Source organism: Diceros bicornis, chromosome 20 (assembly GCF_020826845.1).
Source record: "Diceros bicornis minor isolate mBicDic1 chromosome 20, mDicBic1.mat.cur, whole genome shotgun sequence".
Taxonomy (NCBI): domain Eukaryota; kingdom Metazoa; phylum Chordata; class Mammalia; order Perissodactyla; family Rhinocerotidae; genus Diceros; species Diceros bicornis.
The window spans coordinates 4,958,589-4,986,356 of record NC_080759.1 but is presented as its reverse complement, the minus strand read 5'-3'; the positions used below and the strand labels follow the sequence as shown (position 1 = coordinate 4,986,356).

General features: G+C 60.5%; 3 protein-coding genes across 8 annotated transcripts in view; 1 reads left to right on the top strand and 2 right to left on the bottom strand.

Annotated features, from left to right (window-relative positions):
* Positions 1-16,090, top strand: part of CPAMD8 (C3 and PZP like alpha-2-macroglobulin domain containing 8) — a 93,961-nt gene extending 77,871 nt beyond the window's left edge. The window contains 16 exon segments of the mRNA XM_058563435.1: positions 2,432-2,683; positions 3,733-3,819; positions 3,910-4,046; positions 4,453-4,608; positions 4,713-4,775; positions 5,560-5,744; positions 7,363-7,450; positions 8,307-8,381; positions 9,096-9,201; positions 9,300-9,419; positions 10,072-10,116; positions 10,119-10,281; positions 10,951-11,033; positions 11,315-11,453; positions 15,777-15,862; positions 15,984-16,090. Coding sequence (XP_058419418.1) covers positions 2,432-2,683; positions 3,733-3,819; positions 3,910-4,046; positions 4,453-4,608; positions 4,713-4,775; positions 5,560-5,744; positions 7,363-7,450; positions 8,307-8,381; positions 9,096-9,201; positions 9,300-9,419; positions 10,072-10,116; positions 10,119-10,281; positions 10,951-11,033; positions 11,315-11,453; positions 15,777-15,862; positions 15,984-16,090 — 1,892 coding nt within the window.
* Positions 16,091-17,342: 1,252 nt separating this feature from the next.
* On the bottom strand, positions 17,343-19,288 carry F2RL3 (F2R like thrombin or trypsin receptor 3). The gene is made up of 2 exons (XM_058563434.1): positions 19,165-19,288; positions 17,343-18,942 (listed from the first exon to the last, which is right to left on the bottom strand). Exons 1-2 carry the CDS (start codon positions 19,271-19,273, stop codon positions 17,822-17,824), a joined length of 1,230 nt encoding a protein of 409 aa, XP_058419417.1. The 5' UTR covers positions 19,274-19,288; the 3' UTR covers positions 17,343-17,821.
* Positions 19,289-23,774: 4,486 nt separating this feature from the next.
* Positions 23,775-27,768, bottom strand: part of SIN3B (SIN3 transcription regulator family member B) — a 40,878-nt gene continuing 36,884 nt past the window's right edge. For 5 of the 6 annotated variants that reach the window (XM_058563640.1, XM_058563642.1, XM_058563645.1 and 2 more), the window contains 3 exons: positions 27,013-27,107; positions 25,884-26,088; positions 23,775-25,710 (listed from right to left, as the gene is read on the bottom strand). In XM_058563640.1, coding sequence (XP_058419623.1) covers positions 25,480-25,710; positions 25,884-26,088; positions 27,013-27,107 — 531 coding nt within the window. In that variant the 3' untranslated portion in view covers positions 23,775-25,479. Of the gene's footprint in view, positions 25,711-25,883; positions 26,089-27,012; positions 27,108-27,768 lie in introns of those variants that run through there. The other variant, XM_058563646.1, reaches the window with a different exon arrangement.

The following is a 27,768-nucleotide window of genomic DNA, read 5'->3' as shown; positions in this document are numbered from 1 at the left end:
TGCCCTGCGGTGAGGGCTCTGCTGGCGGATCTTGGCCCCTGGAGTAGGGACCCCTCCATTCCTAACCTCTGTGTCAATTCTAAATCCTCTGATGATGAATCGAAAGTTGTGGCATTTCTCAGAATTCTTGGCCTCACAATCCAGGTTTAACTGCTGTACTTGAGGTTTGCTGTGACCTAAGACCCTCCACGCCCCATGCACTTTGCCCAGGGGGCCCCTTGCCCTGTGTTAAAAGGCTAAGTTGTGTCTCCCTCAGAATTCGTGTCCTGAGATCCCCACCCCTGTCTTAGTCAGCTCAGGCTGACACAACAAAATACCATGGTCTGGAGGGCGTAAACAGCAGGCATTTATTTCTCGTGGCTCTAGAGACTGGGACGTCCAAGATCAGGGTTCTGGTCATTCAGTTCTTGGTGAGGGCTCTCTTCCTGGCTTGTGGCCAGCCACCTTCTCTCTGTGTCCTCACATGGCCTCTCCTTGGTGCCTGCCCTTGGAGGGAGAGAGAAGGCAAGCAAGCTCTGGTGTCTCTCCCCCTTCTTATAGGGACCCTAACCCGTTATGGGTGCTCCACCGTCTTGACCTCATCTAAACCTAATCACCTCCAAAGGTTCCCCTCCTGATACCATCACATTGGGGGTTAGGGCTTCAACACGTGAATTTGGGGGGACACAGACATTCAGTGCATAACCACCATGGGACCTCAGAATGTGACAGTATTCGGGGACAGGGCCTTTAAAGAGATGGTTAAGTTAAAATGAGGCTGTTAGGGTGGGTCCTGATCCAGTAGGACTGGCGTCCTTGTGAAAAGGGGAAATTAGGACCCAGGGCCGTGCACAGAGGGAGACGATGTGAAGACGCAGGGAGAAGGAGAGAGGCCTGGACGGAGCCCCCTGCAGCCCTCAGAAGGAACTAACCTGGCGCACACCTGGATCTTGGATTTGTGGCCTCCAGATCTACGAGACATAACTTGCTATTTTGTGTGTGTGTGTGTGAGGAAGATCAGCCCTGAGCTAACATCTGCCAATCCTCCTCTTTTTGCTGAGGAAGACTGGCCCTGGGCTAACATCCGTGCCCATCTTCCTCCACTTTATATGGGACGCCGCCACAGCATGGCCTGACAAGCAGTGCGTCGGTGCGCGCCCAGGATCTGAACTGGCGAACCCCGGGCCACCACAGCGGAGCACACACACTTAACCGCTTGCGCCACCGGGCCGGCCCCAACTTTCTATTTTTTAAGCCACCCAGTTTGTGGTACTTTGTTATGCAGGCCTAGCAAACCATACAGCTGCCTCTAGGATGACTAACTGTCCCGACTGGCCCAGGACTGAGGGATTCCCAGGACGCTGTCTAGTTGGGCACCTCCTGCCCATCTGCACCTCTGCGACTGAGGATCCCAGGCCCCTCGGTGTTCCCCAGGTGGGCCACCTCCATCCACTGGTTCTGATTTTTGTTTTGGATAAATTGACATTGAGGTCAGTCTGACCTTACCATATTTTTTAGAGCTGAGCCCTGTGTTTCTTCATTCACTTGAGAGTTTGAAGGCCCCTGTGCCCTGGGCTGAATAGTGGCCCCTGGATTAGTGTCCTGGGGCTGTTGTAACAAAGTACCACAAAATGAATGGCTTCAAACAACGGGAATTTATTCTCTCGCAGCTCTGGAGGCCAGAATTCTGAAGTCAAGGTGTGGGCAGGGCCGTGTCCCTCTGGAGGCTCTAGGGGAGGGTCATTCCTGCCTCTTCCAGCTTCTGGGGCTCCAGGTATCCCTTGGCTCATGACTCATGTGGGCCAGGCCTGGGGCTCAGTGAATCTGCTCTGTCACCCTGGCACGTGCCCCAGGAGGGAGATGGTACATCTTGACGTCACAGCTTTGGGGCAGTTCTCATTGCTTTGTCCTGATCGAAAGACGGAAAACTTTGGGAGAATATTCTTTCTGCAATCTTAACAATCACTAAAGCAGAGTTGTCTTAACTCCATGGTTCCACCTGTGCCTACAGGAGCACCATTTGCTAAATTCATTAATGCTTCGAATCACTCATTTTTCCATTTAACCAGTATTATTGGGCAGCTTCTCTGAACCAAGCCCATCACTGGACAGTGGACTCTGTTTCTATGCTCCAGCAGCTTGCTTTGGGGGGTGGGAACATGATCAGGGTTGGTGGGCTTCCCGGAGGAAACAACAATTGAGGCAAGGCCCGGAGGATGACGTGAGCATGGGCTGGGGTCTTGGAAGCCAGAGCCAGGGCTCTGCCTACTTCCCCCAGAGCTTCTCTGGGGTGATCTGCTGCACTTGGGCATCGTGGCCAGACTTCTTTTGGAAAAAATTGGCACCAACTTAAAATAAACGGGATGAGGTTTGCTAGCCAAGGCTGCAGTTGATGGGAGCCCCAGAAGGATGCAAAGCGAGGGGCTGTGAACCGACTAGCACTCTCCCCAAGGGCACCCTGGGGACCTGCGGGTGGGTGGTGGCTGGAGTGGGGGCAGAGCAGCCTCCCAGGGCTCCCCTTCCCGCCCCACCCCGCAGGAGGAGAGGGGCGCCATCGCCAGGGCGAGGCACTTTCTGGAGTCTGGCGCGGCCCTGGTGGTGGACCCCTACAGCAGTGCCCTGACCGCCTACGTGCTGACCCTGCTCCACAGCCCCACAGCCCCTGCAGCCCTGCGGAGGCTCCGTAGCCTGGCCATCACCCGGGGTAGGTGTCGCCTGCCTGCCGTCACAGAGGCCCTGCTGAGGGGCCAGCCCACAGGGCGCCCCAGTAGACAGCACACGAACACGTGTGGAACTGCGAGGCCTCCTTTGCTCACTATCTCGCTTGTTATATTACTCATTCATTATTGCATCAACCAGTGGCTTTGTGATGAAGCGGCTTGAGCCTGCGCGTCGTTTTCCTCCCCTGTGAAATAGGAGATACCACCCCCCACCCCCGGCCAGGGAGGGTAGTGCCCAGGGACCCCAGTAGAGAATCTCCCAGGCTGTCTGGGAACCAGCCCCCAACAGGGCACGGGGAGGCGGGGGAGGCTGCGGCTGGCCCCCACCCTGCCCCACTTCGCTGCCTAAGCCTTGGGAAGCCTTTTCCATCTTCGGGGTGTCAGTCTCCCCATCTACAAAATGACTACCCTTTGTGCCTGCTGTGTTCGTGGAGCCCCAGTGGCCGAGCTGTGGCTTCTCGGAATGCCTCAAAACTGAGTCCCCTCCCCGCCAACTCCTTGCCCTGGTACCCCCCGCACCCTGTCTTCCCAGGCAGCTGTCTGATTAAGATGCCACCTGAAGAACTGCTTTCACTGCTTAAGAAGAAAAAAAAGTTAAAAAGCAAAATTCTGAAACCACTCAATTGGGTGACAGAGTCTATTTAGGACTAAATGCTCAAGATTGGGAGTGGGGAGGGCTGATTTTTCTATGGTTTAAGGGCCTCGTACACCTCACATGAGCTCAGAATCCTTGCAAGTGGGGAGTGGCTTCCTGGGCTGAGTGGGGACGTCTGTGGCCTGCATCTCCCAGGAGGGAGACCATTGATTAGTGATGTCTGCCAGGGGTGCAGGAGGGGCTGGGTTTGTCACTAGTTGCAGGTCTGAGACAGCCCCAAGGCCCTTCCTGTCTCAGCCATCTCCCCCAGCACCCTCCTCACACTGGGGTCCAGTCCCCCATGTCTCTTCTTGAGACCATATGCACTGAAGCCCACCATGGGATGCCAGGCTGGGCACTGAGTGGGGCTGTGGCCCCTGGCCTGTCCTGGCCTCACAGATGGAGTCACCCACTGGAGCCTGATGGGTTCCCGGGATGTGGACGAGGACGTGTTCCTGAGCTTCAGTGACGGGGTCTCTCAGTCAGGTACTGCTCACCCCACCCTCGGTGCCTCCTTTGGGCTCTGGGTCCTGTGTCCCGGCATTGACAGGGCCCAGCCGGCCTCTTCCTTTGCAGTGGTCTCGGCTAAGGTGGAAATGACAGCCTACGCCTTGCTGACCTACACCTTGTTGGGAGACATGGCCACTGCCCTGCTGGTGGTGAAGTGGCTATCCCAGCAGCGGAATGCGCTTGGGGGCTTCCCCTCCACTCAGGCAAGCCAGGCGGGGCCCGAGGAGGGGCTTGGGTCTGCGCAAAGGCACTGTGGTCCTGGCTCGGGGCTCAGAGCCAGCCAGGAAGCCACTGGGGGCTTCAAGTTCCAGGACGGCTCCTTGCTGTCCGAGAGAAGGCAGGGGGTGGGACCCGAGGGACAGATGCACCTGGCTCTGGGACAGGGACCCAGTCCCTGCCTCCGTGGAGATGCCCACTTGCTGTCTGGGGCCCCCAGCTGGGGCCCCCAGGATGTCTGCTCCAATTTGCTCTCCATTCCAGCTGCGTTGGTCCCTGGCCTCCAGAGAGGGTCGTGCTGCCCTCAATGTGGGCTGGACCTCCCGGGACGCGGGCAGAGGGACCGCTGGCTGCCCCGTTCCTGGGGCTGACAGCCTCCCGCTCTGTCCCCAGGACACCTGTGTGGCTCTGCAGGCCTTGGCAGAGTATGCCATCTTGTCCTATGCTGGTGGCATCAACCTCACTGTCTCCCTGGCCTCCACCAACCTGGACTACCAGGAGACCCTCGAGCTGCACAGGGCCAACCAGAAGGTCCTGCAGACAGCGGCGGTGCATGTTCCCGGGACGAGGGTGGGGAGTGGCGACGGCGGCCCTTCCCGCCGCCTGCCACCATGCATGTCTGCGGAGGGGATCACGGTGTCTTCTCTTTCCAGATCCCCAGCCTCCCCACGGGGCTGTTCGTGAGTGTCAGGGGTGAAGGCTGCTGCCTGATGCAGGTGAGGGTGCAGAGAGAGCGCGTGCTCACAGCAGCATCCGGACCTCGGGGACCCCCAGAGGGGCAGGCAGGGGCTCTGAGCCCAGCATCAGGCCAGGCTGTGTGGGTGGAATGTGTGTGCCTGAGAGAGACCCCAGGGCAGTCTGTCAGCTCCCCAAAATGCAGCCCACCCTGCCCAAGTCAGGGCCCGGGGGAGGGGAGCACCTGTCCCCTTGGGTGTGGGGTCCTCCCCAGGAAAACCTGTTTGACCTTCAACTTGGTGGTCTCTGACCATAAGCAGGCCTCCTCTTGCCCCCCGACATGGGATTTGCCCAGTGGCTCAAGTTTATTCTCCATTCCTCCGCCTGAATGGGACGTTCCAGCCTGGCCTCAGCCTGGCCTCCCTGCAGCCCCAGTCTCCAGGTTCTGGGATTTAGCTGCGCTCTGGGCGGGGGCAGGCTGTCCTCAAGGGCTCTGGCAGGCAGTCAGAGGGTGAGTCTGCCTAGAGACCCTCGTGGCCTCAGCTCCCCTATCTCTAAATCGGGAGCCCAGACAACACAGTGGGTGGGAGGGGGAACCCTGGAGGCAGACACACCCGGGCTCCAGATGCGTAAAAATGGGATGATGGTCGTCTCTACACCCTCTTCCGCTGTTTCAAGCCTAAGTGGAATAACAGTAGTCCCCGGAACGGTTGCTCATGTCACTGTCATCATTCTTGCGGTCCCCCACGGTCCCCTGTCCCGCCCGCCTCTCCCCTCCCCCCCCCCACCAGGGCCCCTAAGCCTCAGTCTACCCACACCTTCCAGATTGACGTCACCTACAACGTGCGGGACCCAGTGGCCAAGCCGGCCTTCCAGCTCCTCGTGAGCCTCCAGGAGCCAGAGGCCGAGCTGCACCAGCCCCCCAGGCCTGCCTCCTCCGCAGACGATGACGACCCGGAGGCTGACCAGCATCATCAGGAGTACCAGGTGACCCTGGAGGTGTGCACCAGGTAAAGCCAACTGCCCCGTGCTCAGGATTGGTGTTTTGTGTGGATCTCAGCCTATGGATAGTGATTTTCTCAGCTAGCAATGCCTGGGGCACTCACCTGGGGCACTCACCTGGGCCCCACAGACGTTTCCCGGGCTGCAGCCAATGTTGTGGCTGGACCAGCCCTTGTGGTTCTTAATTATGATTGTGGGACCCACTTCAGCAAAAGCCATCGGGGAACTTTGAGGAGCAAGATTTATCACTCACAGGTCCTGGAGGGGACACGGCACGCCGGAGGGCCACACAGTGAAGTCGAGGGTAGAGAGAGAGGGAGAAAGCACGGACCTGGGACTCTGACTTTGTTGGGCTCCAAAGGTGGGGTGCTTAGTGTTTTGTGAGTTCACTCTTTATTGGCAAATTTAAAACATAAGAGCAGGATTTAGGGTGCAGGAGGGGAGAAGTGGGGTCACTCAAGTGGTCAATTATCTAGGTCACCCAGGGCTTTCTAGAGGGGACCTTCATGGGTGGGACAGGCTGGCTCCTTGGCTAGTTTATCTAGTACCTGTGTCATCCAGCTGACAAGATGTTTATTCAAGATGGATGTCGTTGAAATGGATGCCTTTGCGGTCAAAAGCTTAATGTCCGGCATTTATGCTACAGATGGCTTTTGAAATGAGTGGAAGAAATGGAAGCACTTCTGAATGGACACAGCAGACCCCAGTGACAAACAAGGCAGGGAGGCTGGCTGGCGACGGCCATTTGTGGCCACTGTATGACCTACCAATCCAGGCCTCTCGGTTTCCCAAAAATGACTCCAGGACCAGGCCATGGGGGGTCCTCAGGGGGGGCCACATGCAGCTGCCCTCAGAGGATGCTTGTTACCATGGTGACAGTTTGGGAGCCCAAAAGTGGGTGGTTGCTATGGTACCCGAAGCCCATTGGAGCTACCCAGTCACCCTCCTCGACCTTGACACTCAGCACGCTGTTGAATGGGGCAGGGGATCAGGAAGCAGCCAGACTGGCCCCAACTGTCTGGCCCCATCGGGCCTGCTGGGGATGATTTTGTTCCTCCCTCAGATGTTAGAAAGCACCCACTGTGTGCCACCTGCATGTGGGCTCCCTCAGGCCTCGCTCCCGCAGGAAGCCGCCCCCGCCGACCTGGGGCAGTGGCTACCCCATCCCCTCGGGCACACAGTCCGCAGGTTCCTCTCCGAACGTCAGCCTCCCTCCCTGTCACCAGCACCCGGCGTTGGGAGGGCCTGGCATGTAGCAGGCCCCAGAGGCCAATTACCCACACCCCATGTCACAGAGGGAGAAACTGAGGGCTGGCACCGGGGAGTGGCTGGGTGTCCCTAGTCGCCTAGGCTCGCTTAGCCCCAGCAGGGCACAGCGTGGGGCTCGGGACAAAACAGGGCCCAGAGCTGATAGACCTGGTCAGGCCCAGACCCTTGGGCAAGGCCCTCTCCTTATGGTCTCCGTGTCTCAGCTGTGAACTGGGCCAGCTCACGGTGTTTGTACAGATGGCCTGCCAGCTGGGCCCAGGGCAGGCTCCCCCAGGAGCCGTGGGTGTTGTGGGGGCGGAGGGGCCATGAATTCCACCTGAGGCTTGAGTTCACGGCCTCTCTCCCTCTCGTCGGAAGGTGGCTGCACGCAGGGTCCTCCAACATGGCTGTCCTGGAGGTGCCCCTGCTCTCGGGCTTCCGGGCAGATGGCGAGAGCCTGGAGCAGGTGAGGGGGTGCTGGTGGGCAGTGGCCAAGGGGGTTTCCAAATTCCCAGCCCTTCATAAAATGGGGTAGGTTTTTTTTGTCTTTCTGGGCAAAGTCGGTGCCACCTGCTGAGGGGCTGGTGGGGAGGGGTGGGGGCTGTCCCAATAGGTGAGGCTCCTGCCAGGCCACCTGTGCTGTTCTTCATGTGGCAGAGGGCTTAAGCAGTTGTGCATGCGCTTTGGGGATGACGTGGGGTGCCCTCAGCCCAGATTCTCCAGAGACCTGCCACCACTCTCACAGCCTCAAGAGAGACCAGTCCCATGTCCCCTTTTGTTGGGGGGAGAGGGGCACAAAGGGAGGGGGCTGCCTTGCCTGGGCCGGAGGATGTCTGCAGTGGGGAGGGTTGAGCAGGAAAGCCAGGCCTGTCCTGGAGGTGGAGGTGATGGGGGGCTAGGGGGGCCATCACAGGAGAGGGAACAGCCAGTGAAGAGGCTCTGGGTGGGAGTAGGTTTTTGTGTCAACAACTGAAAAGTAGTCCCAGGCTGGTGGTGCAGGTGAGGTGGAAGCAGGTGGCAGGGGGGCCACAGGGAGGCCTGGCCTGGCCTGGGACTGGATCGGGGGAGAGTGCAGTGGGGGGCGGGGGGGCACTCAGAGCAGAGGTAACCAGCCTTGGATGCTCTCTCCCCAGTGCTGGGGGGCCAGCAGGGCCTGGGAAGCACTGACTGCCATCCCCTCGCCCCGGCCCGTGGGGACTTGCTGGATGCGCTTGGCTTCTTCCCAGCCCGCCACCCAGTGTGGGCCTCGCAGAGAATGGGGACGAAGCAAGCACTGAGGGCAGAGGGGCCTGGCGGACCCTGACTTCTGGCTTCCTTGCCAGCTGCTCCTTGACAAACACATGGCACTGAAGAGGTACAAGGTGGCCAGACGCAAAGTGCTCCTCTACTTTGATGAGGTACTGCTGGTGGGGCGGGGCAATGGCCTCCACAGCGCACTGACGGCACAGTGGCCACGGCCAGGTGGCTCCTGCTGCTGTCTCACACCATGAAAAAGAAACCGGGAGACTGGATGCAGGCAGAGCAGCGCGGCTGGCGGCTCTGGGCCCCAGGCAGCTGGCTCTGGTGGGAAAAGCTGGGAGGGGGATGGAATAGTCCTCAGGCCTAACAAGGACTGAAGCCCTGACACACGCTACAACATGCATGAACCTCAAAACCTCATGCTGAGTGAGAGAAGCCAGACACAAAAGTCTGGGTAGTGCATGATCTCATGTATATGAAATGTCCAGAACAGGTAAATCTACAGAGGCAGAAAGCAGATTAGTCGGTGCCAGGGGCTGGGGGAGGGGGATGGGGAGTGACAGCCCATGGGGACGGGTTTCCTTTTGGGTGATGGGAATGTTCTGGATCAACAGGGGTTGCACAGCATATTAATACTTACACACACACACAGTGAGGGAGAGTAGAGGTGAAACACCAGCGGAGGCGCCTTCCCAGGTGGAATGGAAGAACCCACAGAATTGAAATGGGACCAGGTTTCTGTGTTTCACACCTCTGGGGCCCCCCGAAATCAGCCAATTCTGGACCTACGCTTTGGGGCGTCACAGAGCATGGAGGCGGGAGCTCAGTGCGCAGTGGCCCCAGCCAGACCTGAGCCCGCGCTGCCCCTGCAGATCCCCGGTCGGTGCCTGATATGCGTGTGGTTCCGGGCGCTCCGCGAGCACGTCGTGGGCAGGACGTCCGCGCTGCCGGTCTCCGTGTACGACTACTACGAGCCTGGTAGGCCCGTGCCCGCCCGCCCGCCCGCCCGCGCCCCCAGCTCGGTCTCGCAGCCTGTCACCGCATCACTTGCTCACCCATCCGCCCTCGTCCCGCAGCCTTCGAGGCCACGCGCTTCTACAGCGTCAGCGCGCTCAGCCCGCTCGCCCGAGAGCTGTGCGCGGGGCCCGCGTGGAACGAGGTGGCGCGCGCCCCGGCCCAGGGCCCCGCTGAGCGCGGCGCTGCACCCCGGCCGCCGCCGGCGCCGCGGAGGGCTGTCCTCTTGGAGCTGAGATCGGAGCGGGGAAGGGGGTCGCCGGGAAGCAGAGGGGGCCGCGTGGTAGCGGCAGGAGGACGCGGCACGGTGGACGGCGCGCCTTCTGTGCGGAGAGGACCCGCCGAGCAGAGTGAGGGTGGGCTGTGGGTGGGGGCAGAGCCGAACGGGGTGGGGCGGGCCGCGAGGGGGCGGGGACAGCGGGGTGGGAGGGCGGCCGCGTAGAGACCGGCGCCGAGAGAGCCCTTGCTTCCCCTCGCCCACAAGCCAGGTTGTGTCCAGGCACAGGGGCCCACGTCGTGAGCGCGGAGTGGCCGCGAAGGGTGGGGCTGGGCTGGGGGCCTCTTTCAGGGCCCTTTTCTTTATTTTCCAAACTTCCTGAAATGGGTTTACATTACGGGTTTACATTGCTCCTAGTTTAAAAGTGTTTTTTTAGGCAAATCCTTGCATGAAATTCCACCCGGTCAGGGCTCAGGGCCTCCCAGTAACTGTCTCCACCTTTTAGGGGGTGGTTCCGGGCCCCCCGGGACTTCTCTCCCACTCCAGGCCTATGGTGAGGTGCGGGCCAGGTAGGGGTAAGGTCCCCCGGGCCCTGCTGACTTTGCTTCGGCCCCCAGGCTGGTCCCCCGGCGAGCGGGGTCCCGCAGCCCTCCCGGAGGAGGGGCCAGTATCCCGCACTGCGGCTGCGCCCGTGACTGTGACACCCGCGGGGACCCGGTGTGCGGCTCCGACGGCGTCGTCTACGCCAGCACCTGCCACCTGCAGGAGGCCGCCTGCCGCCGATGCGCACGGTTAGAGCCCGCGGCCCCCCAGCCGCTGCGCACCTGGTGAGGACGCGCCCCCGCCCGGCGTCGGGGACCCCGCTTGGCCCCGGACTGCATCATAGGATCTTCTCCATCACACTCTCTTCTCTCCAACGCCTCCTCTCTCCCCATCACCTTCCCGTCCTCCCCATCGCCTCCTCCCTCTTCCCCTTCGCCTCCCCCCCCCCCCCGCTCCCCATCACCTCCTCCTCCTCCCCATCGCCTCGCCCATCCCCCCACCGCCTCCTCCTCCTCCCCATCGCCTGCTCATCCTCCCCATCGCCTCCTCCCTCCTCCCCATCGCCTCGCCCATCCCCCCATCGCCTCCTCCTCCTCCCCATCGCCTCGCCCATCCCCCCACCGCCTCCTCCTCCTCCTCCCCATCGCCTCGCCCATCCCCCCATCGCCTCCTCCTCCTCCCCATCGCCTGCTCATCCTCCCCATCGCCTCCTCCCTCGTGTCTTAGCATTGCCCTCTCCTCTCCCCTCCCCTCCCCTCCCCGATTCTGGCCACTATGCTGCCCGGCTTAGCAGCTCCTAACTCCCATGTCTGCTGGCGAGGGGCTCTCTTCCCCCACGCTCCTGGTTCTCGCCTGTCTGCATCTCCCCCACATCTCCCCCTCCCACTTATTCTGTGCTCCCCACAGCGCCCCTCCCTGACTCTCAGTCCCTCACTTCCTGTCCCTCCCTGCAGGTCTGTGTGTCTCCTCCACCGGCAGCCTCTCCCCGCCCCTCCAGCCTTCCGCTCTGCTGAGGCTTCTCGCACCTCCTCCCCAGGCTCCGTCTCTTTGGACTCCAGACATCACCCTTGGTCCCTGCGGCTTTCTGTCCTCCCCCATCTCTGTTTCTTTGCATCTGGGTCTCTCTTTGCATCTCCTTCTCAGTCTTTCTGTGTCTCTCCCCACCCCCACCCCAACTTTGTGCCTTTCTATATCTCCCCATCTCTGATCTCTCTATCTCTTCTCCCTCATCTGTGACCTCTCACCTCCTGTCTGTTGCTCTGGGCCGTAAATCTCCTCCCTTCCCTCTCTCTTGTCATCCAGCTCCTCCCCTTCTAGCACTCTTCCAACCAGTCCGCTTCCTTCCGGAGCAGACAACGACAGCCTCTGTGTTGTACACCTACGACTATGACCCGGCACCCCTGGACGCCGAGCACCTTGTGGCTGGCCATAACTTGGAGGGGGAGGTGGAGGACAGGTGAGAGCTGGGCCAGCCCCCAACCTCCCTCCGCTTGCCCTGAACCCCGGCAGGGAGTGGGAGTGACTAATGGAGGGGTCAGCCTGTGGGTTTCAGCAGACGAGATGGGGGATCCATTCTCTTCCCACCCCTCCTCTCTACCCCCTCCGCCTTCACTTGCGCTCCCACCACCACCCAACACACATCGGAGAACAGCCCCGTATGCCCGTGTGTGCAGGGTGAGGCTGAGCCCTCCTGAGGCCTCCACTCCAGGAGAGACCCATCCCTGAGAGCCCCTGGGCTCCGGACCCCTGTTGAAGAAAAAATTATTCATGACACTCGTTAAAGACGGCAAGGAAGCCTTTATTCAAGGGGGGGCTATTGAGATAGCTAGAGGGACCACTGCACCAGGGTCTTGCAGGGGAGAGAGAGATTGGACCCCCCCTCTGAATACTACAAGAAAAAGTGGGGGTTTATAGCCAAGGAGCGGGGTGGGGGCAGTGGATGGAAGATTACCAAGAGGAAAGGTCAGGGGTGAAGGGGGATTCCGGCCAAACTGACCTCACAGGATTCTTGCTGAAGGTAATTCAGGGTGATCAGACCCCCCCCCCCCCGGGGGGGTTGGTGGGAGACGAGGAACCATGTTAGGTATTGAGGGTGGTCAGATATGGATGATGGGTGATTCTGCTTTAAACTGACTTAGCAGGATGCTTGCTATAATTGGACAGTGCCGAGATGGACACTGAGGCCCAGGACTTGAGACCGAGTTGAAGAAGAGCTCAGAGGATCCTTGAGTGGAGATTGGTCAGGGAGAGAGTCTTTGTCCCTCCCCCGGGAAGGGAGGAGACCTGAGACCCATGTTGGGTGAGGCTGGAAGGGGGCTGCTGGGCAGACTTCCTGGAGGAGGCGAATCTTTTGGGTGTAAGTTACAGGAAACTCAAGAGGTTTAAGCAACAGGTTGATTTATCAGCTCACGAATGTGCCAGGTCATGGGGGCTGGCTGCACTGTGATGCCTCATGCTCTGTCTTCTGAGCCCTGCCTTCCTGAGGGAAGCTCTCTCCACCCCATGTCATCAGTGACAAAGGCTGGTTTCATCCCCACTCAGCAAACCCAGCAGGAATGCTTTTCCACCAGCACCCCCAAAGTCCCAGAGGTTCAGGGATGCATCATCCTGCACCATGCACTAGGTTCAGCCCATGGGCATTTAATGCAATTATTAATTATATTAATATAATATGTTAATATATTATTATAATCATTAATAATATAATTCATATAATGGGAGGAGGTGATGGAGAGGAGAAAAAAGGTGATGGGGAGGAGGGAGGAGGTGATGGGGGGAGGTGATGGGGAGGAGGGAGGTGGCGATGGGGGAGGTGATGGGGAGGAGGGAGGAGGTGATGGAGTGTGGGGAAGGTGATAGGGAGGAGGGAGGAGGTGATGGAGTGTGGGGGAGGTGATGGGGAGGAGGGGGAGGTGATGGGGAGGAGGGAGGAGGTGATGGAGGGGGGAGGTGATGGGGAGGAGGGGGGAGGTGATGGGGAGGAGGGAGGAGGTGATGGAGAGGGGGGAGGTGATGGGGAGGAGGGAGGAGGTGATGGAGAGGAGGGGAAGGTGATGGGGAGGAGGGAGGAGATGATGGAGAGGGGAGGGTGATGGGGAGGAGGGAGGAGGTGACGGAGAGGTGATGGGGAGGAGGGAGGAGGTGATGGGGGGAGGTGATGGGGAGGAGGGAGGAGGTGATGGAGAGTGGGGGAGGTGATGGGGAGGAGGGAGGAGTGATGGAGAGGAGGCGGAGGCAATGGGGAGGAGGGAGGAGGTGAGAGGAGGAGGAAGGAAACGGAGAGGAGGGAGGAGGTGATGCAGAGGAGGGGGAGGTGATGAGGAGGAGGGAGGAGGTGATGGGGAAGAGGAGGAGGTGATGGGTTTAGGGCTACTGTTTCAATATTTGTTTCATTTGGTCCCTTCTATTCCTCCTTCCTGCCCCCTTTTGGATTAAGTCAGTTTTTAGAAGTCCATTTTAATTCAGCTCTTGGGATGCCGATACACATCCTTAAACTTTTCAGTCTACTTGGCATGAATAGTGTACCCATTCACCAAAAATGTAGCAACTTTGGAGTCATACATGTCCATTTGTGGTCCTTACCCATCCCTGTACAGCTTTAAACAAGTGTTGCCCACCCCTCCAGTATCTGCCAGCCATCTCCAGTGCCTTCCAAGAGATCTGCTTTTGTTTTCGTTTTGGAGGGGGAGATTTTCGTTAAACTTCTAAATTTGAGGTTCACATGCAGTTGTAAGAAATAACACAGAGAGATCTTAAGTGCCCCTCAGCCAGTTCCCCCAGTGGTAACATCTTATAGACTTGGAATACAGTGTCACACGAGGAAATTGACTGCTACAATCCACCTCATATTTCTCCACTTTCACATGGCCTCATTTGCAATTGAGTCTGCCATTTTCCTCCTCATGTAAATTTGTGTAACACAACCATAGTCAAGATACAGAACAGCCTGTCACTCAAGGATCCCTCAAGGTGCCGTTTTATACACCCACATCGCTCCCCCACCTCCCTGCCCTGGGCCACTGCTCATCTGCTCTCCCTCTCTATAACTTTGTCGTTTCAGGAATGCTAAGTAAATGGAATCGTATAGTATGTGAGCTCTTCAGATTGGCTTTTTTCACTCAGTTGAGTTCTCTTTCAATCCATCTGTGTGGTTGCGTGTGTCGATAGTTCTGTCAACTTAAAAAGCAAATTTGCCTGTTATTTTATCTCAAAATGAGTTTATTCGGGAATAGCCAAAAGAATTACAATTCAGGATGTGTGTGCTGTGGCAAATCATAGGCAAGTCTGGAATAACAAATGAGGGGAGCTGCTTTTATAGAGAAAAAAGGAGTAGGGAGGGGCTATTCTAAAGGAAAGTCCATTGGGGGAAAGTAACAGTTCAGGATGGCAATGACTGCTCATTGGCTGTGCTGCAGCCTTTCTCACTGGCTGTGCTGTGGCATTTCTCATTGGCTGAGCTGTGGCATTTCTCATTGGCTGTGCTGTGGCATTTCTCATTGACTGAGCTGTGGTATTTCTCATTGGCTGAGCTGCGGCATTTCTCATTGGCTGAGCTGTGATGTTTCCCATTGGCTGGGCTGTTGCTGGGTGGGGAGAGAAATCTTCCTTCAGTAGTTAAGTAGTTTTACTTCCTGCTCAAGATGGAAGCGTTCTCTCTTCCTGTTTGGTGTAATTGATGGTGTGATGGGGGTGAGAGCGCCCCCTACAGGCCCTCTCGACCCAATTTCATTAAGGTTTCTTTTATTAATTTTCACAGATCCTTCTTTTTTACAGCTGGGTTGAGGCTCACAGATAGGTTTTCCATTTGGTTGGAGGCCCCACGCAAGCTGCTCCTTTCTTACCAGAAGTGAACACCCCGTCCTGTCTCTGTGGCCTTGCTGGGGTGGGTAGGGTCCTGAGGGGCAGGGCAGGGTTGTGTCCCCCCCTCCCCACCCCTGGGTGGGGCTCTGCTGTCTCCATGGGAGGAGGCAGGCAGGCTGAGCCACCTGGAGGTGATTCAGGGAAGGGCACACAGGCCCCCCCAAAGGCCGGGCAGCCCACAGGCACCTTTCTTCTCTCCCCATCAGTCAGAGCGGCTTCTCTTCCTAACGCTCTGAGCAGGAGGACATGATCTGGCTGCGTCCTGTCCCTGTCTACCTGGCCGGAAGGGGGCCACTGATGGGAGAGCTCCCTAGACTGCCTGCTGGACTAGCAGACCCCCCGCAGGTGACCCCTGCCTCCAAATGAGCCCAATAAACAGAAAGGCAGAGCCCTGCCTGGACAGATGATGGGCCTCCTGGGGAGACAGCGGGCATGGGGGTGGCTGGGGGCCCCTCACCTCCTCCCACCTCCCCAGCTGCAGCTGGGGCTCCAGGCACCCCACCCCCAGCCCTGGGCCGGGCGATCCCTCCTCGGGCCAGAGCAACCCCCACAGCCTGACATTCTGCTCCCCGGAAAAGGGACATTTCTGGGAAGGCCTCTTGTTGAGTGGACACAACGTCTGGCCGAATAAGGACATAGCATCCATCGCCTTGTCAACAACTTCCAAATCACACAGGCCACCTTCGTCCAAATACAGAGCCCTGGCCTCCCTTTAGGCACGTGGGCCACTGAGCCCCCGAACTGGACCCCGAATTGTCCCAGGACTGTTACAGTCCCTGCACCCCTGTCTCGCCCCAGGCATCCCTGAACATTTGGTCCTGATGGCCCAGGCCCTGCGGGGAAGCCCTGGGCTCCGGGCACACGAGTCTTCAGCTTCCTGCCTTGCGATCTGGGCTGACCCCCGGGCCTCACCCCCTAGACCCCTGAGCTCCTGGCGCCCCACCCGGAGGACCGTCCTCCTCCCAGCAGCCTGGGAGGGCGCCCCAGCTCCAGGACCCAGCAGAGGTGCCGCCTCAGACCTGCCTGCTGAGGACCCTCCCAGCTGTCCTCCGATTCCTTTTTGTAAGCCTCGGAGAACACCTGTTTCCGTTCCCTCTCCTGCTCTTGCCTGTCGTCTCCCTCCAAGGTGGTATTGATTTCAGCCAGCGCTGCTCATCTCTGACCTCCGCTGAGGACAGCACAGAGACCCTGAGGGGGCTGCCCGGCCTGCGGGTCCTCAGCGTGCAGCTCTAGCCACTTCCCGCACCCTGACTGCGCCAGCCCACGGGGTACAGTTCCCTCTGCCGAGGCCTGCTGCCCGCTCACCGCCCTAGCGGCCGCTGGTGTAATAAAACAATAAAAGCTTGTTTCCAAGCGTCAAGGAAGGGCTTTGGCTTCCTGTGGGCAGGGAGCCCAAGGTCAGCGCGGAGGGCTGGAGCCCCAGCTCTCATCTGGCGCCCGTACCACCGTTCCTTCATCTACAGCCCAGCCTTTCAGAGCAGAGCGGGGAGGAGCATCCTGGGATAATCATAGATGCCCGTGCTTTTGTAAGAAATCATACTCATACAGAGAGGCCCCAGTACCCTTCACCCGGCCTCCCCGTGGGGTAGCATCTTGGAGAAATTCGAGTACATCATCACACCAGGCTGTTGACATCGACACACTCCACTGATCTTATTCACACTCTCCAGGGTCACGTGCACGTGTGTGTGTCTGTGTCTGTCCCGGGGCTGCCCACTCGCTCTTCCCCAGACCAGAGACACGAACTCAGTGGGGAGCTCAGGAATGTCCCCCACTCTCCTCTGCCTCTGGGGGGCTGGCTCCCTCCACAGGGGATGCCTCGGCGGCTCCCTACACCGCCGCCCTCCCTGCTGGCCAGGGTGGGGAGCAGCAGGGCTGTTGAGCTGGGGGCTGCAGCTGCCCTTCCCCATGTGGTGCCGCCTGACTCGTTCAGAGCAGGCTGCAGGCGGCTGGGGCTGGGGGTCGCAAGGCTGCACCCCCGACCCTGGGTGCACCATCCAGCCTCTTGTTGCCCACCCTCCTGGTCCGCGGGGATGTTAACTCAAGTGAGAAAAGGAGTCAGACCACAGGTTTGGGGGCGGAGGTGATGTCTTGCAGCCAGGGGGACAGTAGGAGGCTGAGCCCCGTGGCTCCCAGCAATGGGTTGCAGCAGGCACTGGAGCGCAGAGTGGGGGTCTCCACTGTGGCTGCTCAGGAGATGTCCCGAACCCTGGAGCCCAGTCCAAAGCTGGCATCTGGACTTCTGGGAGCGAGGACCACGAACCAGGCCCCAGGCTGTCTGGGCCACATGGAACCAGCATCAGGCGCTTGGGGGTGGGGGCCGGAGCATCCCCCTGGGGGAATCCTGTGGCGGGTCTAGGGCAGTATCAGCCTCACCTTGTCCCCTCTTGGACATGAGGGAGCTGGTCAACTGCAGCGTCACGGGCTCCGGCCCAAGGCGGGGCTGGGGGAACCTCCGTCCGCCTGCCTCCAGTTGGCCGGGCCTGGGAATCTGCTTGTTTAACCCTTGTCTTCGTCTGCTGGGGCTGCCGTAACCAAGTACCACATACAGGGGCTTAACACAACAGAAATTTATTGTCTCACAGTTCTGGAGGCCAGAAATCCAGATCAAGTTGTGGGCAGGGTTGGCTCCTTCTGAAGGCCCTGAGGGGGAGTCCGTCCAGGCCTCGCTCCTGGCTCCTGGGGGCTGTTGCCGGTCTGTGGGGTTCCTTGGCTTGTGGTATCTGACTTGATCTCTGTCTTCATGTGTGTGTCTCGGTGTCCTCTTCTTATAAGGACACCAGTCATAGCGGATTTAGGGCCCACCCTCCTCCAGTGTAACCTCGTCTTAACTAATAGTACCTGCAAAGACCGTATTTCCAAGCAAGCTCACATTCGGAGGTCCCCGGTGGACATGAATTGGGAGGGGACCCTATCCAACCCAGCACGATTCCCTCCCCGTTTGCCCCCCCTTCTAAGGGGCCATCACACGAGCGAGGAGGACCGGGTGCCCGTCCCCGGGCCGCCCCTCTCCTTGGAGGCTGTCATGGGCCCTGGCGCTCGGCGGAGCAGCCCCTGCCGCACCTTGTCCCTGAACTCTGCCGACACGTAGTAGTAGACGAAGGGGTCCACGCAGCTGTTGAGGGTGCTGAGAGCCAGGCTGGGCATGTAGGCGGCATACAGGTCCCCCCAGGCCTCGGGGCCCGGGTCCGAGTAGTGCAGCAGCAGCAGCACGTTGCTGGGCGCGAAGAAGGCCACGGCCGAGGCCAGCACCAGCACGGTCAGCCTCAGTGCGTGGCCGTAGCGCCGGCCCCCGGTGGCCAGCGTGTGCAGGGTGGCCCCGTAGCTCAGCAGCATGGCCGTCAGGGGCAGGAAGCAGCCGAGCACCGCTAGGCAGATGAAGGCGGGCCGCCAGTAGGAGGCCTGGGCGCCGACGGGCAGCGCGTCGTGGCAGAGCACGTGGCCCGAGTGCAACAGCCGGAAGGTCTGCTGCTGCAGTGCCAGGGGCAGTGCCAGGCTGGCCGCCACCAGCCAGGCTGCCGCGCAGAGCCCGGTGGCCAGGCCCCGGCCTCGCAGGGCGCGGGCCCGCAGCGGGTGCACGACGGCCAGGTAGCGATCCAGGCTGACGGCAGCCAGCAGCAGCACGGAGCCGTACATGTGGCCGTAGAGCGCTGCCGTGGCTAGGCGGCAGGCGGCCTCGCCGAAGGGCCAGTGCTGGCCGCGCAGGTAGTAGGCGACACGAGGCGGCAGCACTAGTCCCAGCAGCAGGTCAGCAGTCGCCAGGTTCATCAGCAGCACGGTGGAGGGCAGCCGAGGCACCCGGGTGGCCAGCACCCACAGCGCCAGCCCGTTGGCCGGCAGCCCCACTGCCAGGGCCAGCCCGTAGAGTGTGGGCACCAGTCGTGTGGGCACCCAGCCCAGCAGCAGCGCCCGAGAGCTGTCCGGGAGTTCCAGAGTGTCGCTGTCGTTGGCGCAGGGCTGGCCGGGGAAGCTGCGAGGGTGGGGCAGGTGAGGGGTCGCCGCCTGGGGCCTCATCCAGGGCCCCACTGTGCCATCTGGGGGATGGAGGGGGTGGAAGTGCTCAGAGCCCAGGAGTACCCACCGCCCTCAGCCGGTCCCTCCAGGTGGGTGGTGGCGCCCCTGAGGGGCTGCAGTCCCGCCCCAGCTGTCAGGAGCCCCCCCCCCAGTTGGTGGGGCAGAGCTGGACATGGATGCCCCCAGCTCCGTGGGCTCAGGTCTGGGCTGGAGGGCCCCTCAGTTCCCTGTCTCACCCTCACCAGCTCTGGGCACCCCCACCCCGTCCCAAGGCAGGGCCTGAGGTCACTCACCATCACTTTCCCCCACACTCCCGCCCTCATCGTAGATATTGGGGGTCTGGGTGTCATTGTCCAGGCTGAGCCCCAACGCCAGGGGCCATAGCAGCAGGAGCGCCCACATGCCGCCGGGGCTGGGCGCCAGCTGCTCTAGGCTGCGGCCGGCTGACCTCGGGCTTCCTGCCTGGTTGGACCCCCCCCCACCCCCAGCTTCCTGAGTGCCGGTGGAGGAGTGGACAGGGCCTGGTGAGATAAACCAGCTGCTGTCCCCAGCGAGCCTATGGGAGGCCTGGCGGCTGGGATCCCTCAGGCTGGCAGAGTGCCTCATGGGTCCAAGCGCTGGGCCAGCCAGACCAGGTATGAGGTCCCAGGCTGCAGCCCCTTCCACCAGCCCCTGTCCAGTCCAGGAAGCCTCTGTGGGCCGAGTGGTCGCTTCCCACTGGCCAGTCACATCTGCAGCCCCCGTTCTCATGACAGCCTGGCCTCCAGGTCCCGCCCCTCCGGGGCTCTCAGCCCCTCCTGAAGCCTCTGCCCATCTCCTGTCTCTGGCGGGCAGGACGAGAACCCTGCCACCCCAGGTCAGAGGTCAGAGTAGGTGAGTGACCCCTCCCACGGCGACCCAAGCACCCTGGGCCCTCTGGGGGCTGCCCCGCCTTGTTGCTGCCTCACCCATGTCCCAGCATGGTCCCCCAGGCAGGCGCAAAATGAGGAGCCGAGAGGGGAAGGTAACTTTCCAGTCTGCTGAGGGTATCTGAGGGGTCTCAGTCCTCAGCCAGAGCCCCCAGTGCTGGCCTCGTGCTGCCTTAGGGGTCTGAGGGGAGCCTGGCTGCAGCTCCCTCTGGGAGGTGCCCATCCCCAGCTCTTGAAGCCTCTTCTACTCCTGTCCTGGCCCCACCCTCAATTTGGGGCCCCAGGTGTGACCAGGGAGGGAGGTCACAGACACAATTGAGCCCGAGGGAGGTGGCCAGGCCAGCCCAGGCCAGAGGGCTCCCTGAGCCACCCTCCTGGGGGGTCCTCCCTCCTCTGGCCCCTCCATGTCCCTGCTCCCAGGCGCCCCGTGGGGATGCCACATACACTCAGATGGGGGGCCTACTGTGCGGATGAAGAAACTGAGGCTCAGAGGGGAGAGTGTCCCTTCTGTCTCCTGCACACAGTCCCCACCCTCGCGTGCCCCTCTGGGCCTCAGAGAGGCCTCGAGCCCTCCTGTCCTGGGGGAGCCCTGCACTGGAGGTTCTAGATGGTTAGGGAGCTCCTGTGTGGTCAGGCCTGGGCCACAGTGGCAGGAGGTCTGGGAGCAGAAGGACCCCAAGAGGGTGGTAGGAGAGCAGATCTCAAGCAGCCGCGTCCTGGAGTGGCGAGCCCTAATCTAGTCACACAGCTGGGGACAAGGGGACCAGCCAGGAAGTGACTGAGCAGTCCTGGACAGAGTCAGTGCAGCTGGAGGCTGCGGTGCCGAGGCCCCTGCCCCAGCCCTGGGTGGAGGGTGCCAAGGCCAAGGGAGCTCCGGCTGGGGCAGGGCCTCTGCCAGGAGCCTCCCCTATATTCTGAGCCGTTTCCACTGGCACCAGTGACAGATTCAGCCCCGCACCTGCATCTCTTGCCAACGTGTGACCGATGACGTCATAGGAAAACCGGGAATAGGACCCCTGCTGCCCTCCAGGGGCAGAGCAGGAAACCCGGCAGGGGAGGCTGGAGGCCTGTGGAGGGCGGTTTGACTCAGGCGTTGCGTGTCTAGGAATTCACAGACACACACGTGCAGGAAAGTGTCTGTACAGGGCTATTCTCGGCAGCACAGAGAGCGGGTGTGCATCAACAGCCTCCCCCACGGAAACGACCCTGTGCCAACGGGAGGGGGCCCCAGACATGGCAGGTGGAGGTGCAGGGCTGCCGTCCCCGTCAGGTGACAAGCCGTGTGAGGCACCTCCTAGGGGACGCTGGGGGCGGCTGTTTTTGAGGAGAGGGACTCGGCGCCTGCTTTTCTTTAGTGATTTTTTTGTACTATTGGAATTTTCTGTGTATGTCACTTGCCATAAAAACTCACGTTTAAAAAAAGGCAGAATAGTAGCTTTAAAAAGGAAAGAAGTTCTGACACCTGCTACAACATGGATGAACCTTGAGGGCATTACGCTCAGTGAAAGAAGCCAGACACAAAAAGGACAAATACTGCCTGATCCCACTTTTATATGAGGGCCCTACAGGAGTCAGATTCACAGGGACAGAAGGTAGGATGGAGGGCGCCAGGGGCTGGGAGGGGAGGGGAGTCAGTGTTTAATGGGACAGAGTTTCAGCTGGGGAAGATGAAGAGTCCTGGAGACGGATGGTGGGGACGGCTGCACAACCACGTGAATGTGCTTAATGCCCCTGAGCTGGACACGTAAAATGGTTAAAGTGGTAAATTTTATTTCATGTGTATTTTACCACAATTTAAAACTTTTCAAACGGAGGAAAAAAATGGCAAACAGACCAGAGCCAGCAGCTAGTCCTGTGTTTCCTCCCCCTCCAGCCCCCACCTGGACCCCCGGGGTTATGGTGGGGGGAGGTCGGCAGACCAGACGCAGAGCCCCTCAAGTCCTTCCAAAGCGACGCTTCTTGGGGTAATCGTATGTGCAGAAATCGTGTTTTCACGATGTCGTCCTTTGAAGCCGGATGGGCACCCACACGTGCGCTACCTCCCTCGCTCCTGGCTGGGCCTTGGCCTGTGGGCGGGGACAGCAACCCACCAGGCCGGCCTGGAGGAGCCGCTGCGACCCTGACCACCCTGACCACCGGGGGCCAAGGTCAGGCCCAGGGTTTGAGGTCCAGCCCTCCCAACCCTAGGTGTCCTGCACTTCCTCCCTGGGACCCCAAATCCGAGTCTGTTTGCTCAGCTGTCGCTTGGGTTGCAGGGCGGAGCAAGTGCACACAGCCCTGCTCTGGAGAACGTGCCACAGAAACTCGGGCAGGGGCGGAGTCGGGATTCCAAAGGCCGCCCTCACGGAGGCGCTGGGTGCGTTCAGAAGACCTCACCCTGCACGCCAGTCCCTGCACCTCACAGCCCGTCCCTGCAGGCTCCTGCTGGGCATGTCCTCCCCCCACCACAGGCCTCCTGAGACTGACTTTAGGTCAACTTCTCTTTAGAACAATCAGCTTCCTTCTCAGCCAGGACATCAGGAGTAAAGTGCTAGTTACACCTCAAAAATAGCCAGCAAGACACGCTCACTCATAACAGCATAAATGTTCATCAGGTCCCCCCGAACCCTCCCACCGCCTCCGCAAGCACCACGGGCCGCCCTTCCCCCACTGAGGGAGGCGGAGGGTGGCCCACCGGATCCCGCAGCTGGCACCTCCACAAACTTGAGGGAGGTGGGAAGGGGCAGTGCGGGGCGTGTGGGTACAGGCTGCTGTGTGCACGGCGGCTGCCCTTACTGCTGCACGGCCCAGCGCCGCAGACGCAGCAGCTTGGAACAGGCCCTGTGATGTGGCACCTCTGTGGGCGAGGAGCCTGGCCTGGCAGGCTGGTCCTTGTCCAGGGCCTCACCAGGCTGCAGCCTGGTGTCTGCAGGGCCAGGTCCCCGTGTGCGGTGGGAGGACTGAGGTCCCGCCCGCCGCTCGGAGGCCCCTCCTCAACACGGAGCCAACGTCTTTCACGGGAGACCCTTCCACCGAGATCACGTCCCTGATCCTCATCAGGGTCACAGGTCCTGCCCGCTCGAGGGCAGGGATTATTCTGGGGTGCCCCCTGGGGGGAATCCCGGGGCTATATCAGAGCTCTCCCCAGCACTGCAGTCCCTCGGGACCTGCTCCCCTCTGGTCTCTTGGGACTGGGCACCACTGCCTGCACCCCAGGACTCCCCGCCCAGCGCTTCCGCTTCCGACCGAAAAAGGCCAGCGCGTGGGCACAGGGGGGCCACAGCACGCCCCGACATGCAATCAGGGCAGAGGAATCTGGGGCAGCACTGAGCCTCCTCCACCCAACTTCCCAGGAGCCCTGACCCTCTGGATGGAGGGGGAGGTGGGCACCGCCAGCGGCATCGCATGTGTGGGGGGAGTCACGGGTGGAAGAAGTCCCTGAGAGGCAGCTACGGCCACTCGGGAAGGTTGGGGACAACTCCTGGGGAAGGACAGGCTGGGTGGGCAGGGCAGAGGGCAGCGCAGACGGAGCTCAGGGACCTGGCAGGAGGCCTGGCTGCGGGGTGAGGGTGGGGCCGGGCAGTTCCACCGCGGAAGCCTCAAGGCGTGTCAGCTAAGAGGACGCTAAGCAAGATTGTGGGCTCCCACTTAGCTGGAGATGGGTGTGCAGCCGGCTGGAGGGGGTCCTGGAGCCGTTCAGGGAACACGGTGATGGCGAAGATGCAGGAGCTAAGAGGAACGGTGGGGGCGGGGGTTCTGTGGGACCTGGCGTCAGAAGTGGGCGGGCGGGCAAAGGAAGCTGAGTCTGTAAATTGGGTTTTGCACGCACAACACTCAAACGAAACACCTCTCATTTCTAAAAACTGGGTTGGGAATGAATATCCTAGAAAACCCTCGGGAGAAGGGGGCGATGCCCAGGGGAAACAGGAGCCTGCTGCGCAGGCCAAGCCTGGGAGGCCCGAGAGGTCCACATGGATTTGGGAACGGCTGGGCACACACGCGCAGACACTCCCTACTGGCAGGGAGAGGCTGCCCCCCCATTCTCTCACAGGAAATGACTGAGGGAACCCTACAGCTTTAGGCCAATATTTAATTTTTAACTTGAATGTGCAAATAAATAGAAAAGGAAAACTACATTCAAAACAGCTGCAAAGGAAGTACAAGCCCCAGAACGTAAATTCTGCAAAAACAGAAGAGATGCTCCCTAGAAGCATGCAGGGTGGGGGCTTGCTACACCCCAGGCCCACGCGGAGGCATAGAAGGGGCCATGGGCTCCCAAGGGTGGCTGGCTGCCGGCAGGATCTGGTTCGAGAATTCCAATGATAAATTCCCTTCTTACAAAACAAGGGTGCGCACAAAGTGCCTGGATTACACTTGAGAAAACGCGGGCGAGCAGACCCCGAAGGGCACGTCCGCCTTGGAACTGCCCAGGCCGAGTCAAAGGCTCCGCAGACCTCGAGTTCCATAGGTAACTCCTAGAAACACGCCTCCACTGCCCGGAATCACATGCTTGGCACAGCTCAGCTGCAGGAGGATGAGGGCTGCGGCCAGGCAGAGGTGGCAGCGTGGGGACTACTCTGGGCCCACCTGTTTTTGTTGGTGGATCCTGCTCTCAGTCTGATGGTGCCAGGGGCCCGGCCAGGGGTTCTCATGGTGCGAGAAGTTTGAAGAGCTGGCCACCAGCCCAAATTCCTTGGCATTCTTGGCACAGAAAGCTTGGCTGCCTCGGCCCCTCACATCCACAGCCTCCCTGGCCCTCAGGCGGGCATGAGGAGTTCCATGAAGGGGGCTCTCACCCCCCAGGAAGCCACGGGATTTGGCTGTGGCAGAAGTTACAACCACTAAGAGAGTGTAAAGGAATAAATACGTGTGGGGTGTGCAGATACGTACTTCTAGAATGTCCATCTTAGGTACAAGACCGCACGCAGGGCCCTCGCAGTATGGGACACTCGAGCTTGGCAGGAGCGTTGGCTCAGAGTCCAGCTGCCAGATCAAGCCGGGGTCTGGGGTCTCTCTTTCCAGAGCAGGGTCTTCCGGCAGTTCGGGGCTGCCTGCCAACTCCACGTCTGACTCAAAGCGGAATCCCAACAGTCTGGCTGAAAGGGCTCTTCCCTCTTTCAAAGTGACAGAGGACCCTGAGCACCGGCCGGGCCAGGCCGACGCCCCTACCGTCACATGCAGGGGTTGTCCAGCTTGGGAAATGTTTCCGGAAGCTCTTGGAACCACTTGGGAAAGACATGCTTTTCAAGCAGGTCCTCCCGGGCCTGACCTCTTTGATGTTGGGCTCTGAACACTGCCTCCTCCCTGGTGTGTCCTCACCTGGCTCACCACTGACTGTTCCAGACCCTGTATGCGCAGAAGGACCAGCGGCGGCCCTGCCCAGGGATCTGGCGTGTGTCGGAAGCTGCCTGGCAGGTGTGTGAATGCAGTTGCTTGTTGCTCGGCCAGCGTGTCGACCCCCTGCTTTCCAGCAGGAAACGAGCCCCCCGAGTTCAAGTGCAGAGGGGGGTCTGGGTTTGGCACAGGACGGGCCCAAAGGAAATCAGAAAGCCGAGGGGGATGGCAGTGTGAGGCCACGGGCCAACATAGCCTCGAGCCCATGGCAGCAGTGCTGAAGACGCTCTGCTCCCCTCAGGCTGTTCATGGAAACGCCCCTGGTGGACATCTAGGCCGAGGAAGTGGCCGTGCCGAGCTGTGTGTCGTGATGCCCAGGTGGTGGCGTCAGGGCGAGGCTGGGCGGCGGCTGTACTGCACTCGGTAGCGGGTCACAGGCAGGCCATGCACGTGTGCCGTCTCGCAGAGCGTCTTGCAGGGCACCATGTCCTCGTCCTCCTCGCCCATCAGCCAGTCCTGTACCAGGCTGGCCGCCTCCACCGTCACATTGTCCTCCAGCCAGCGGCTGTGCCACTCCTCAAAGTGCTGGTGGTGGCGCAGCAGGACCAGGGGCTGTACCTGCGGGGCAGGGGCAGGGGGAGAGGGCGGGGAGTCAGGGCGGCCCAGGCAGCCGAAAATGGTCACGGGCTGGACCTCGGGACCCCAGACAACCCAGGCTGGGTCTCTCGGCCCAAGCTCCCCAAGCGGCCGTGGGCCAGAACCCAGGTCCCCAGGATGGGCGAGGCGGGCACCTGCTTGGCCCGGCAGAGGGTCCCGCGGCGGTACATGTAGTCCTCGGAGCTCACGATGAAGGTCATCTTGTGCGTGCTGAGCCGGAAGCGGCAGTCCACGTTGCAGGCGCTCTCCACACCCACCAGCCGCTTCCAGGAGCTCTTGGCCTCGCCGCGCAGGGCGCGCGCCTGCTCACACTGCCACCTTCGGAACTTCTTGAGGTTCCTGGGGGCGAGAGGAGGCCTGCTGGATGCCTGCTCAAGCCTCGCACGCCGAGGTGGTGGCGGTAGGAACCAGAGAAGGATGTGCAGACTTGGAAATCCTGGAGGCCATAAACTTGGGAAAGATGTCCGACTTCCCAGGGGTCGGAGAAATGCAAATTGAAGCAAGGAAAGCCACCACCCACCCCCCTTCAATCCAGGGAATACTAAAACCAGCCACCCTCGGTGCTGGCCTCGGTGGGAGGGGGGAGAGGGCCCCCAGCCGCCCTGTTCCTCCTTCTCTGGTCCCTCCAGCAGGCGGAGCACCTCCTCCAGGGGCCCCTCCTCCTACCCTCACTCTCGCCTCAAATTTGATCACACCTCCCTCCTCATTCCCTCTCTGTGCTCACGTCCCTCCCTCTTCGCTGACACATCTCCCGTCTCGGGGACCCTCACCTCTTGTCACCAGTGGGCCTGGGACCCTCGGGACCTCCTCCCCCCAGGATGGTCCCCACTGGAATCTAAACATCCACAATGGCTCCCAATGATCTTCAAGTCCACTGTCTTAACCTGGCCCGAGATGAGATCAGGCCCCGCCTGGCCACAGTCCACAATCAGATGAGGCGGCCACTCCTGCCTCTGGCCTGATGGCTGCCATTTCTGATAACTTCTCCCTCCGGGCCCTCAGTCACTCCTCTGAAGTGCTCATCCCGGGTCTCGGCTCGGCCCTTCGGCTCCCTCAGGTGGGGGGAGCCTTCGTGGTGCCCCCATCGTCATGGGATTATTGCTCAGTTCACTCCTAGACTATGAGCCTCAGGAGGGCAGGGCCACACCTCAGTACACACCAGGTACCCCGTAAATGCTCCCAGACGCAGAAAACAGTCATTTCACCTCAACAGAGGACAGAGGGGCCTCCCTGGGCCCACAGGAAGGAATCTCATCCTCTCACCTCTGCAGGAACACGGGCTTCAGGAGGAAGCCCTCGGTGGGCGAGCTGGACGCACCCTCGGTCCCCACATACTGCTCCACGTACCGAGCCAGGTGCTGGGGGACAGGGAGACACAGCCATGAGTCCCTGTGCATCGGGGGGCATGGGCCCCTCCCCAGGACCCTGAGCCCAGGGGCTCCTGGGGATTCTGACCCAACCCCTCTTGAAGCTTTAGGAGGACCCTGACGTGTAATGCAAAGCTCCAGAGTGCAGCCTGGGATAGAGGACTCAGCTAGAGCAGGACCAAGCACACCTAGGCCACGATTTAGATAAATTTACAGAAACGTAAGCTTTGTGCTTAAGTGGAGCAATCCCTACTGTGGGACAACTGTTCTGTATTCACCACGTGATAAGTTCACATGGGGGGCCCCTCACACAGACCACAGGGGGGTCTGCGGGCCAGGGGGCCAGGAACGGACATCAGGACGTGAACAGCAGGTGTGGATAGGGAAAGACCAGGTTAGGGTGGGGGGTGAGTAAAAAGCAGGGCTTGTATGGGCCACCCAGGTCCAGGGTGGGCATGGCCTGGAGTGTCCAAGTCATCCGCTCACCACCTGGTTAAAGCCAGAGGCTCCTCCAGACATGAGCTTAACAAAACCACAGTGGAAGGAAACTTCCAGAAGGGGCAGGTTGTGCAGGCCCCCACCCTCACTTGTTTTGGAAAGTGTTTCCCACGTGGGGAGGGCTGAAGCAGGCAGGGAGTGAGGACGCTGTGGG